Source organism: Odontesthes bonariensis, chromosome 17 (genome assembly GCF_027942865.1).
Source record: "Odontesthes bonariensis isolate fOdoBon6 chromosome 17, fOdoBon6.hap1, whole genome shotgun sequence".
Classification (NCBI taxonomy): Eukaryota; Metazoa; Chordata; class Actinopteri; order Atheriniformes; family Atherinopsidae; genus Odontesthes; species Odontesthes bonariensis.
The window spans coordinates 16,133,118-16,146,257 of NC_134522.1; the positions used below are offsets into that span (position 1 = coordinate 16,133,118).

The 13,140-nt window shown below is 41.5% G+C and overlaps 2 protein-coding genes across 5 annotated transcripts in view; both read right to left on the reverse strand.

Moving 5' to 3' along the window:
- Positions 1-5,246, reverse strand: part of LOC142365821 (regulator of G-protein signaling 6-like) — a 40,540-nt gene extending 35,294 nt beyond the window's left edge. For both annotated transcript variants that reach the window (XM_075447555.1, XM_075447554.1), the window contains exons 1-2: positions 4,924-5,246; positions 2,763-2,858 (exon numbers count right to left, since the gene is read on the reverse strand). In XM_075447555.1, the coding sequence (XP_075303670.1) occupies positions 2,763-2,846 (84 nt within the window). In that variant the 5' untranslated portion in view covers positions 2,847-2,858; positions 4,924-5,246. The remainder of the gene's footprint in view (positions 1-2,762; positions 2,859-4,923) is intronic.
- Positions 5,247-8,611: 3,365 nt separating this feature from the next.
- The window catches only part of LOC142366858 (signal-induced proliferation-associated 1-like protein 1), a 39,023-nt gene continuing 34,494 nt past the window's right edge, over positions 8,612-13,140 (reverse strand). For 2 of the 3 annotated variants that reach the window (XM_075448863.1, XM_075448864.1), the window contains exons 17-21: positions 11,604-11,805; positions 11,237-11,386; positions 10,926-11,043; positions 10,633-10,711; positions 8,615-10,519 (exon numbers count right to left, since the gene is read on the reverse strand). In XM_075448863.1, the coding sequence (XP_075304978.1) occupies positions 10,376-10,519; positions 10,633-10,711; positions 10,926-11,043; positions 11,237-11,386; positions 11,604-11,805 (693 nt within the window). In that variant the 3' untranslated portion in view covers positions 8,615-10,375. Of the gene's footprint in view, positions 10,520-10,632; positions 10,712-10,925; positions 11,044-11,236; positions 11,387-11,603; positions 11,806-13,140 lie in introns of all 3 variants that reach the window. The other variant, XM_075448865.1, reaches the window with a different exon arrangement.

Here is a 13,140-nt window from a genome sequence, read left to right on the forward strand (position 1 = left end):
ACATTCTGAGTCCTGCTCCTCAAATGCTTCAAATCAGAAATTGCATTTGTAAAGCAGGAAGGGCAGAAAGTCCTGTCACCCTCAAAATAATCTGTCTGTTGTCACTGCATATGACTAAAACATGAAATGATGAATATTCCACTAGGCAGTCTCCTGACAAGCAAGATCCAGCCTCTTAAATGTGTCACCTCCAGGCATGTGCAGCGTTATGTAATGACGCTGCACTGTGAAATCCATGAAGATGCCTAGTGTAACATACAACTACAGTATGTTCCCCTCTGTAGCTTCTTAGAATGCATGGATGTACAATTGTGCAAAAGTAACTGCTCTGTTACTATGTAGAACAGGCATGACAACCTCGACAAGGTCCGCTGTACCCCCCCACTGACATGAACCCCTTATCCCCACTGACACTACACGTTATATTAACGTACTGTCTCCCTGTTGGACTCTGCGCACTCTTCTGCCCTCAGCTCTTCATTTCACTAATTACTTTGCACATATATTTTCATTATTTTATATTTTATTATTTTATTTTATTATTATTATATATTTTTTTTGTTTTATTGCACCAATCAGACCAGAACAAATTCCTTGTAATGTGAAAATTACTTGGCAATAAAATCTTTTCTGATTCTGATTCTGATGCAAACACAAGCAAATATCTCATGACAAATACAGAGGGTAACAAATTTGAGGGAAAGCCTGAACGCTTGACTCCACAGGTACGAGTTGGTTTGGGGATTATAAAAACTGTATACGTCATATGATATGGTGTTTACCCTGAAAAGATCTCAAATCCAGCTTTGAAAGTATGGTGCTCCACCCAACCAGTAGGGTTCCAGAGACTCGTAGAATCAATACTAAGCTATTGTAGTCTTGCACGTTGGCCTTACCATTTACACAAAGTGATCAGTAATGTAGTCTCCTCTAGGTTTTGTGCTTAATTCAGAGGCGTCGTGGTGAAGCTTTAAACGTTTCTGTTTCATATCATACTACATATTGTCTATTTGCAACCTGCTACCTGACTGTTTAAGAGCCTCCGTATGCTCACATAAAAGTCTGTCATTTCATTTTCAGGTGTAGTACAAGAGTTTCAAATTAAATTATTTTTGGATGATCATTCTGCGGCCAAATCAGCCATGCGTTTCATGATAATGTCATTAAATAGAGGGAAAAAAGCCTGGACTACAAACAAGGACAGGCATTAAGGAGGAGTCTTTTGTGTTGGAAAGTATAATTTCTTTTGGTCTTTGTAGCTTTGCAAATTTTGTATAAGTAAATAAAGTTTTAACAACCTGAGGGAGCGGGAACAACGTCCCCCAAAAAGCACAATCATCTGATCCAAGCCCATGTGTGCTTGGATAGACACCAGTCTTCAAGATATGGTTCTCCTCATTTCAACGTGGTTCATATTCAGAGAATTTCAACAACTATTTCAGATTTGTCTTCTATACCTGGCTGGATGGCTCGTTTCTAGAAGCCACGCAGGTATTCATCACACTTAGCAGTGGTCAAAGTTCAACTAAGATGAACTGCATGTGCACAAGCTCACCCACCCGTATGAAGTGGTAAACCATTGTTGAGAGGAGCAAGCTTGTTGAGAAAATGGGTCCTTTGATGCGTTGTGTCTGAAAATAACTATAAGAAACTTGTCACCCCTGTGTATGTGACAGTGCTATCAGAAATCCAGGTCTTTTGTCTCAAGACAGTCAAACCTCTGATTTGGTTGTTGATTATCGTTAGTTTACTGCAGGTAGAAAAGTTGATGTGATTACTACATGCGACACTGTTCCTAGCACACAATACTCACACTGTTATAGTCAGAATCAGCACTAATCAGGATTCTGAATAAGAAAGAAGACCCTGGCAATTTTTCTAGGTGTGCTGCAGACTAGAGACATTAATTAAAAGGATTTACGAGACATTCTTCCAGCTGTCATCAAGCCCCAAACTTTAAAGGGACACATGGTTAACTACAAGCCTAAAAAGGAAATCTTACTAACTAACGCAGTGGCTGACAACAATTATTTCACATCCTGTCTCACCCATCCTTCCACTAATCTGTTTACCTCGCTATATGAATGGACAGTCATTAGGAGCAGGATGAAAAGGCAGCTTTGGGACAGTGGGACAGGATCTGTCAACGGCTGCCTGCTCGTAGCTCACTTTTGACAGTAAGCCAGATAGTAGCATTAGATCCTGTGGTGAAAGTCTGATCAAATTTGGCCGTTAGGGTGGCAGTAAAATAACAATCTATTGATCAGGTGGGGATAAAAACCACCCCCCCGTTGACCGTTTCCAGTCCCAGCCCTGAAAATTTAGCTATTCTGTCAGCTGAATATCCACATAATTACCCTCCAATAGTCCTAACCCTCTCCAATCAAAAAGCAATGATGGAAAGTGAGGAACCGTGGGGATGAGGTAATTACCCATGACACTAAAAGGACTTCTCACTGCCTAAACCCTCCATTGAAGGGATGGAGAGATTTTTTAAATATTGGGGGCCAGCCTAGTGATGGACACTTTGGGAAGGAGCCGGTCCTGAAGGAGGGAGAAACAGACAGAGTGGAGCGTTTTTAAAGATGGTTGAAAGGAAGGCTTCCTGACACCTGGCAATGAAACCAGTGTGTGGTATATTCACACTGATACGGACCGCTGCGCTGTCAGGCGCCTGTATACGGGTCATCGCCTTTCAGCGAATGTTTCTCACTTCACATTCTGTAGACCAGATACTGTAGCACACACATAGTCAGCCTTGCCTTTCTGTAGACAATCATATTGGGAGAGTCTTCCTCTGGATCAGTGGTGCCAGTGCATCCTTGGTCTTTGGACCCCTCTGCCATTTTCGCTAAGGCCTGTAGAAAAACAGATGCACCACATGAACACAGCTCATCACACCCCGTTGTTATTTGAACAACACAACATGACATAACATGTAACTATTTAAATAGCTGAATCAATGGAAATGTAATGGTAGCATTCCAAGAACTGATGCATTGCCATGTTCAGCGCTTGAAAAAATATCCACATACAATACACATTAGTATGTATTTAACTGTGTTAAATATAATCCAATCGAAAATCAGTGAATTAGATACATTGTCACGTTAAAATACCAAAGACTTAAAGCAACATAATATAGCCAAGCAGCACAGACTGATCAGTACTGCTGTAATCATGTATACCACACAGATGTGTGTGCCTACAACACACAGTCAGAGGAGCTGTGATGCTGATGAGTCATCTTTCTCAATGCTGATTAAATTGATGTTCAAAATGAATCAAACCTCACTGGGGTGATACTGACGGTTTAAGTGTGGTTTGTTTTGTCTACTTTTTTTTTTTTTTTTTAAATGGTAAGCATCATGAAGATTAGCCTCCACTTATTGCATTCCCATGATGATTACCTTTGACCCAACTGCACTCCCTACATTAACCCCCACCCCCCTCCCTCCCATATGCTTAGAGAGCTGCTGTTAAGGGATTTATTTACAGCCTCCAAACAATCCCCAGCACTTTCTCTGCACTGTCACACTCAAAAACTTTCGCGAGAATGAATTCCACTTAACTCAGGATTTCCATAAAACTACGCTGGTGACTGGGCTTCACTGAGCCCCCTTAGCCCCATCTGCTGTACCCTTTGCCAGTCCACATTAAAGGCTACTGAAATGTTAGGTGGAAAGAAGGGTGAGTTGAAGCGAGTTTAATTACACAGTTCAGCTCTTTTGTCATTTTTTGTACAAATAAAATATTAAGTGCAATAGGGTAAAGATGCCAAGAAAAAACACAATCACACGGCTCACTGGGCTTCAGCTATTCACTGAAACAGCTATTTGTGTATGAAAAAGAGCTGTGATGAGCTATTGAGAGGACAAAGAAAGACGCATACACACAGCATTTCGAGACACACATGAGAAGGCACAAAATGAAATCCTCACACAATAGCTGATTAAGTGACACTGCTTCTTGTCATGGGCTGGCAACTGGAAATAATTTTAGGGTAGCTGAATTATATAACTGTAGCTGCATTATGTTACATGTTTGATGGAGGAGAGAGCTAAAAATATTCAAATTCACTGTCACCTGCTCACACAACAAGGGACATGCAAGATGGCTTTGTTGTTACAGTTGAACACTAAAAGGTATTATGCTATAGAGCATTGGGATGTGCATGAGTGAATAAGTAATCATCCGCTTTCACCTCACTGTTTGTTATTGCCACCAGAAATGCAGAGTGGAGAACTCGCTATTGGGTAACAGGTTTGCGCTCTCTTCAGAGTCTGAGCACATTAGACAGTTAATCTTTGCATTCAGCTCGAGGGCTGTCTAGAAAGGCTCGCTGTATGGATTGCATAGCACCTGTTTAAAGAAACATCAGTGTGCCAAAAGATCCCCTGTTGACAGGAGGCTGTAATTTTAGGGAACAACTTCCTCCCAATTCAGCTGCTCAGGCATGCAAGTCCACAGAAGGCCTGCTCAAGATGAGGAGGAGAAGCAAACAGAACTGATCATTTCTGAAAGACATCCAAGTAGCTTAAAGATGCCACCCTGTGCAGCACAATACAATGAGTGTGTTTGTGTACATGCACAACCTGAAATCCAAGCACACAGCAAACACTAATATTAGAGGAGACAAACACAAAAGGACATTGTGCATAAACTCACATACTCACAGGGCAGAACCCCATGCAAAGACTCAAATAAACAAGCCCACACACCAAGTCATCTGAAACAAACTGAATAAACTGGCAAGGAGTTCACACACACAACATGCAAGCATGCATGCCGTGCTCCAGATACACCCAGAACCAGATTGCAATAGTGAGTCTCAAAGCCCCGTTCACTCTCAGCAGACGAGCAGTCAAGTGCAATGCAACATTGGTGACATCTGACAGTTGCCATTACTAAAGCGTTTATTACCTCAAAAACAAGAATCACGCTCAGTCCACTCTGCTCCCCTGGTTGGCTCCCCCTTAGCAACAAGCAGCAGGCGGCTTCATGGTATAATTGACAGAGTGGAGAGAAGTGGACGAAGATGAAAAGGGGGACGAAAGCAGTGAAGCAGCGAAAAAAACAGTGAGGGAAATATATGCAGAGAAAGAAGCTGGCTGGTCACTGCAGTATTCCTCTAGTCCTCCTCTTCCTCTTCTTCTCTCTTCACCAGTCCTGCCTTGCCCCGGCAGTACAGGAGATCCTCACATGTGTGCACCTTGTTCATCCACCCTTCTCCCTCTGTCTGCATGTGCTCGAGACTGGGCGAGAGCTAAAAGAGCGAGTGTGCGTGAGAGAGAGAAAGAGTGAGGGAGGGAGATGCTGTGCAACAGAGAGGGGCAGATCAAGTAGAAAAAAGGGGAGGGATGAAGGAATTAGAGAGAATATAAAGAGGGAGGAGAAAGACAGGCAGTGTGTGTGTGTGTGTGTGTGTGTGTGTGTGTGTGCATGAGAGAAACAGAGAGCAGTAGATATACAGCAGAGAGGAAAAGAGGTCAGAGAGATGCACACTGCAGTAGCGCCCACTGATGCTGAAAACAACAAACATTTCATTAAACTGATATTGAAATGCCAAAACAACAATAGCTTACAGAGCCAGATGAAGGCTATGAATATATCAGAACCTCAGACATAATATTTCAGATTCCATTCAAAGCCCAAACATCAGCCTGCTCATTGCTGGCTTCCTCAAGCAATCAAAAATTAAACATTTTTCCAAAACTTATGTTTAAACAATTCCTTTGGTGAACTTGACCATTGCAAACACACACTCATGTTTCTGTTCCCTGCTATTCCACTTTTGCACGTCCTTCTCTTTTTCTTGGAAACTCGGGAATCATTCAAGCTTAAATGGCAACCACAAACGAAGAAACCTTTAGTAGTAAACGAGATCCCAGAAGCCCCTGAGCAAGATATGCCAGAAATACATGGTATGGCCAATTTGTGAACGCACGCATGTAGTGAACGCACAGCCACACACAGCCACACACAGCCACACACAAACAGATGTTTGTGTTTTCTAAAACATAGGTTCTGGCACTGCAAAGCCCTCTCTTAATTTCTTTTGGAAATATTTGACACGCTTCAAATGCTACTCGCACAAAGAAAAGACCTCGCATGTGGGTTAAATCCACATGCGAGGATGTGGATTTCTCGCATGTGGCACATTAAAAACCCTCTTCTCATTATCAAAAGTATTTTTTTTTTTTTTAGTGTGTTTCCTCAGGTAAAAAGTAAATCAAAATTCTCAACAAGACAAAACAGCCATTCTCTGTCAAATTGCTAACCAAGGGAAACAGAGGTCATACAAACGTGTGACATACCAGAAGTATGAATGTGAGTGTGGCCTACCCTGCTTATCTCACACACTCTTTTAACAGCAGGATAGTTCTGTACAGTACACGCAGCCTCCCACCAACATTGATAGAGATTTGCAATCACAACTATCATCCTCTCTGTAAATGCAGAGCAAACATAGCAACACAACGAGCCATTCCCTGATGATTACAACTACACACATGACTCATGCTGATCTGCAACTAGCGTACCTTCAGACAGACAGGCAGACAGACAGGGACTTCTCTAATCTGCTTTAAGGGGGCCCGCCCTGCTATAATCTGCATTAATGCTAAATTATTAAACAGCCTGTTCATAGCCACACTATTGCCAGAGTAACACCACTGGCCAACACACAATACAACAAAGATTCTGCCTGAATGTAGAGTGACTGAAGAGAAGTTTTGTCAGGCGCAGCACTAAAACATGTGGAGATGGAGTGTCTACATTAACGGTCTGAATACAATATTTATATGCTCATATGCTGTGACTGTGCTGGATGCAATTCCAGTGTTGGAGAAAGGCAAACAAACTCACAATACATCAGTGTTATGTGAAGATCAGTGAAAACCAGCACAAGGCCTCATAGGTCAGTAAAACTACAATCTCTCAAAGATAGAGTAAGTCTTTCCACGTTTTTATACACAAAAGTTCAGAAGTAGTCATTTTAGCCAATCAGTGAAGTCTAAAAGCAACCGTTGGAGGTTGGTCTGTTGTAGGCCCCGAAGGATTCATAGTGAAGACCTTGGTGATACCCAAATGTGTCTTTTGCTTTTTTTTTTTCTTTTCTATCAAGTTAAAACTTGAATCTATACCACTGAGTTATGTCTCAGCACCTTAGCTCAACATGTGTTAATGCTTACTTGCATAGGCTAGCATGCAAACCAGTCTCTTCATGCTAACTTTATAGAGAATGTAGAAGTAGGTCACACTGTGTTGCATGCTGGGACGGGAGTGGTGTAGCTTTAAATACTTAAAAGAAGTGGATGTTCATATAGCACCTTACCTGAGACTCTTACTTTTAGTTTCTGTCTCTTTAAGGCTCCAGCTGCTCTGATAGGTTGGTTGATTGGTCAAAAATAGTCATATGTTGCAAGATCCCTGTTCATATTTATTTTAATTTTTTCCCACGCAGGTCAAATCAGGAGGCTTGTAGAAGAGAAAGTAGAGTAAAACTAGAATAAAAGTAAAAAAAAAGAGAAGTCAAACACAGATAATACAGAACAAACTACACAAACAGTACAAAATCCCACACACACTGTCAGCATGAATCATGGAAAAGAGGAACAAATTAAGTAGGAATAATATTGTGATATACTCAAAAGACTAATAGCAGATGGAACAAGAGACAAGCTGTACCTATTAGTGCTGCATATAGGGAGAGGAAACCTGCAGCCTGAGGGGAGCAATTAAATGATGCAAATGTGTTCCTAGTGATTAAAGAAGAAAACCCTGGACTACTAACTGTCTCTCAGGTGAGGAGCAGTGGGAGAAAATAACTCGGTTTGGCCCTCACGTTCAGTTTCCTAATTTTGCTCAACTTTAACATGCACATTAAAAGTCTGCGACAGGCTGAAGGGAAAAGCTTATTAGCATTAGATTTCCCATTTATTACCGATGTTATTTGTTTCAATTAGTCTTTCAGAATTGTTAGCGTGAGCCTGTAACTGTATCTGTTAGCAGTAGCTCAGAGCATCTCAATGTCCAGAGCTGTTTGCACCGTTGTAGACATGATACTCATTAGTATCCTTCCACTACATTTTATCAATCACCTTGGAAACAGTGGAGGGAGAGAATTTCATAATATGACACTGACTTTTGAAGGCACGCATTTGGGTATTTGGATGTGTTGACAGAATATTGAGGCACAAGAACAAAGGATCCTCGGAATATATATACATATCCAAACAGTCAGCCTGTTATAAACCTGAAAGGCATCACAACACTAACTTTTTGGATCTATAATTAACCACATCTTTATGCTGGCATCTCTCAGGGCATCCTCATCCATCAGTCTGCTACATCCAGGCTCCCTTCTGTCTGGGAAAATGCCTCGTGTAATTATGCCTACCTGTAAGTGGAAAGACAGCAGCTCCCTGTTAATTACAATACAGCAGCAGGCAGCCACCTCCTGACAGGTATCTGTTTACTTGTAGAGCCACATCAAATAACCCAGGCCGTTTTGTATTAGCTGAGCGGCGCGTCAAAATCTTAATGCATCTGCCACAAACTGCTGCTTCTTCAGAGGACAACTCATCCAGACAAAGTGAAATTCAACAAAATATCTTTAATAGATATAAACTTTTTTTTTTTTTTTTTTTACACATCACAGCTCAATGGAAACAGAATCACATGCTGTCACACATGTTAAGAACGAAGGCAAAGGGGCGATCTGCTCCGTTGGGGACTCTTCATCCAAGTCCGGCTCGTGGTCGATGTCTCATCTTATCCCCCTTTTCTTTTAGTAAGATTCCTTTCATTCTCCTCTTGCCAGTAAAGCAAAAATACATTAAAAAAAAAAAAAAAAAAAAACTGTAAAAAATAAGAATGAAGGTGCAAATTTTGATGAATATTAAATTCTCCTTATATACAGTTGCACAGTATCTGAGTACAAAAGGAAGCAATTACAGTATGAGGCTTAAATAAGGGCTTTTTGGTCATTTACGGACCAAATTTGTGTTGGGCTTTCAAGCAGATTTGTACACTACAGGAGACTCTGTAGTTGGAATTTCAGGATGAACAATATATATTACCAAGTAATCACACTCTGAACAGTACCGATTTAATCTATTCTGAGAATTAAGGATCAGACTGAGGCCATTTCACATGCTACTGATGGAGAAGGGGACAGGTCCATGTAATACGTTACATGTTGTCAACACTAGGTGGCACTGTCAAACAGTCCACTGCAGCAGGCAAGGTAACAAAATGTTATAGGTCAAAGAAAACATCATAATAATTAGCATTTTGGAGTAAACGTTAGCCATCTTCATAACTTTAGAGTTTAAGGATATACATTATAGGCAATTATGTATCCAGCTGCATATTGATGTTTTCATCTTGGCCATCATCTTTGTCTTAAATATTCATTATATTATAATATTGTGGGAGGGGCATAAGAAAAATAAAAGTTAACACCGTGTATATACAATATTCTGAACTGTCGATTTGTATCTTTATGGCGCCCACTGTGTTTGTACAATATATATTCTTCTCTTGTGAGTAGACCAGTAGCTCTTTTAAGGTTTTACTTGCAACGACACTTAACACACCTGCACAATCTTTTACACACAGACCAGCACTTCACCTTACAGTGCCTACACACAGCATGTGCTACGCAAAGGCTGCGTCTGTCCTCTACCTACCCACACTACCATCAAAAATGACATCTTCCATCGTCTCACAGCTTGTTTTTTTTGGTTAGTAATACAAAAATAATCAGTGTTGTCAACCTCTAATTGATAGAGTTGAACAATGTCTCAACAGCAACAATTTTACAACACATTTAGTTCCAAAGTATCAACCTTTATCGGAGTAACATGGGACTATATTTACAAACTCTTGCATGGGATGAAGAAATTTTGATTTGAGCTTTTTTAATTGGAAGTCTGTTCACTTGTAATTAGGTTAGCTGAGGAGCTAAATGGGGACAGTAGCTTTAAATCCCTTTAGGTTACTTTCAGCATCTTGCTCTCTCTGACATGCGGGAATACCAACAGTCATTTAGAAACGTTTGGAAACAAAGCATTACATAATCTTTTGTACTCCTAAGGGAGTGCATGCTGATAAAATGTGACACAGTTACACCTCCGCTCTTTTTCTCTATCACCCCGTTTTCTTTTCTTCAGAGTATTTTGTCTTTTATGGTGATTACTCCACAGATCCGCAAGGCTGAAGGAGGATGGCATGTAAACCCATGTTGGCACTGGCTTGTGAAGACCCAAGACAAAAACAATTTGGTGAGTAACTCTGTGGCACTGAACGTTTGAAAACAACTTGAGTAGTGGTTAAACTCCAGGTAAAGAGCCGTTGCCATCTTTGTGCATCAGTTCATGTCGATTGTGTTGAAGACCCACTCTGTGAACTTCTTGAGCTTGGCTGAGGCGCTGTAAGACTCCTCCAGGAGCCGCTGGTTGTCCTCTCGCAGGCTCTGGATCTGAGCCTGTAAAGACGCCTTGGCATCTTTCTCCTGATGATGACAAAAAAATGATTGATAACCATTTTTAGATTATTACGGTTCACTCTCACATATTTGCCTTCTTTAATACTGGGAGTGTCATTACAACAGCGCCTTTAACTCGCCTTCTTCAGGTCCTCCTGCAGTGCCTTCACCATGGACTCGAGCTGGCTCACCTTCCCCATTAGGCAGGCTGGAGTCTCTCTATATAAATGAACAAGCAGGACATTAACCTAACAGTGTATAGCTGTTGACTTTACAGGTAAGTGTGCAGTCAGCCAGAGAGGGTTGACCAATTAATGATATTAGCTGCAGGAGTGTGCGTGACCGGAATTAAAACTGGCCACAGTATCACAGTGCTGGAAACCAGCGAAGTAAAACAAACGCTGGTTCCAGGCTTTGACCTGAGGCCTCTTACCCGGGCGAAGGCTGTCTCTGTGGAGCTGCCTGGGGCTCGGCCTGCTGGGGGCTGGCAGCTGCTGTGCTCTCGGCCGTTGAGTTTTCCTCGAGGGCTGCTAGAAAAACCAGTCTTTGCTCTAAAACACGAAACATGTGTTATTGGACCCAGAGAGAGAACAAACACAGAGCAACGGTGCCCTCCTCTGACGTCAATAAAGATGACAGCAGCGTCTCTTTACTTTCCACTGAAAAGGACTACAAGCTAATCACAACTCTTACTTTTACGGATGAGAAAAAAAAAAAAACAATTAAAACAAGATGTGCGCTTACCCTCAAAGGCCTTGGCAGCGTCCACCAAGTGGGCCCAGTCAAGCGGGCCATCGGCCCCAGTGTCAGGCAGGGGCATGAGGACAGGCTCCAGCTGCTGCTGCCTCTTCCTCTCCAGCTCCAGCTCTGAGCTCTCTGAGGCTGTTAAGTCCCCTGGGATGATGACACAGAAAAGTAAAACACAACACATACAGTCAATCATTATGCAAAATTGCACATTTATATTTAGACTGTATGTCCTTTCCTTATGTTTGCTTTGCTTTCATTACTGTATGTGCAGCATTGTGTTTAGTAAACCAAATGTTTCAGCACCTGCTTCTCAGAGCAATATACTGCTAAAAAAAAATAAAAATTAAAAAAAGATATTCACCAAGGGATTTGTGTGAGGCTCGTCGGCTTGGTCCCTTCCGGGTGGTGGGTGAGCGTGGCACGGTGGAGCAGGTGAAGAGAAGGTCGGTAGGCGTGTCACGCTGTCCACAGAATGATGACTCCCTCTGCCCGCTGTAGATGCTCTCATCTGACAGCGTTCTCTGAAGTGAGCGACGACTGGGTGGCGGGCCGGGAAACAGCGGCTTCAGAGACGGGTGCAAACAGACAAAGAATGAAAAAGCTGGGAAGACGTGACAATTAAACACAAATGGTGTCGAAATGGAAGAATCACTCTGAAAGTAACGGCAAGGAGAACTGCCAGTGGGGCCTAACTTTCTGAGATATAATCCCACGGGTCTAGTCGAGTTCAAACACTTCAAATTAAATGTCACTCGTGTCAAGGTTTGGAGTTGATCATTTCAAACACAAGAAGATAGTTCAACCGTTAATGACTAATAGACCGCTCAGCTGTTTCGTTATTTTCCAGCAAACAGCTATCAGTGATCATCACTGAAGCTAACTATTACCATCACCATTTACCATGACTGGTATTTTTCCTTTTACAACAGTTATGACCTTTTCGGAATGGACATTTTGACATGTCATAGCAGGAACTGCACAGGTGGATTGTGATGGATGTATTTTGAGTGAAGGCCCTGGTGCTGTGCATGCTGGTTCATGCAAGGTTTTCTGCTGACTTTTTGCAATTTTTTTTTGTAGCTATTGCAACAATTTATCATTTCACTAACTTTTCATTTTCTATTTAAAATTCAAAAACTTGTACAACAAAGTTTACAGTGTGTGGCAATACCAAAGATCAAGTTTTAATTAGCATGTAATCTCTTTGCTAAATGAAGTGTTACATTGTCTTTACTTTACGATGAACTATTTAGATCTATTTGTGCAGCGCCTCATTTTACACAGGAGTAAAGGCTTTATGCACTCAGAAAAAGCCAAGTAGAAGGAAAATACTGTTCAGAGTTTGAAGGCGGAAAAAGTGGAAGAATCTGTGGTTGTGAATACAGTTTTGGAAAAAAAAAATGGTAGGATACGCAATTGTGAAATGAGAGATCATATTCATTAAGGCTGCAGTGCATGAATCGACCTCGTCAAAGACAAAAGCATGAGGAGATGAGGTGAGATTGGGATGAATGATGGTAGAAAATAAGATTAAACATTGTTGGGGCTTTTAACAGATGGAAACGCTGATGAAGAAAAAAAGTTGGTTTGTCCTTGACGGGTCACTTAGCGTACAGCAGTGCAGATGTACTCTGTGCTGTTTGTTACTACTGAGTGGCTGAAGGGCTTTTAAAATGGTTATTTCCACCTTTACCACTAGATATCAGTAACTGTAAGACACAGTAAATTTCTTTCGTTTCCCTGTTACTATGTTAAATATCTTCTCCACTACTTTAACAAAATAAACGATTTGCAGTTACTTTTGGCTGATCATTTAAAGTGATACTCCGGAGTAGATTCAACCTGGGGTCATTTGAACCGTGATATCCAGCCAAGTAGCCCACCCGCAGTTTTTTCGA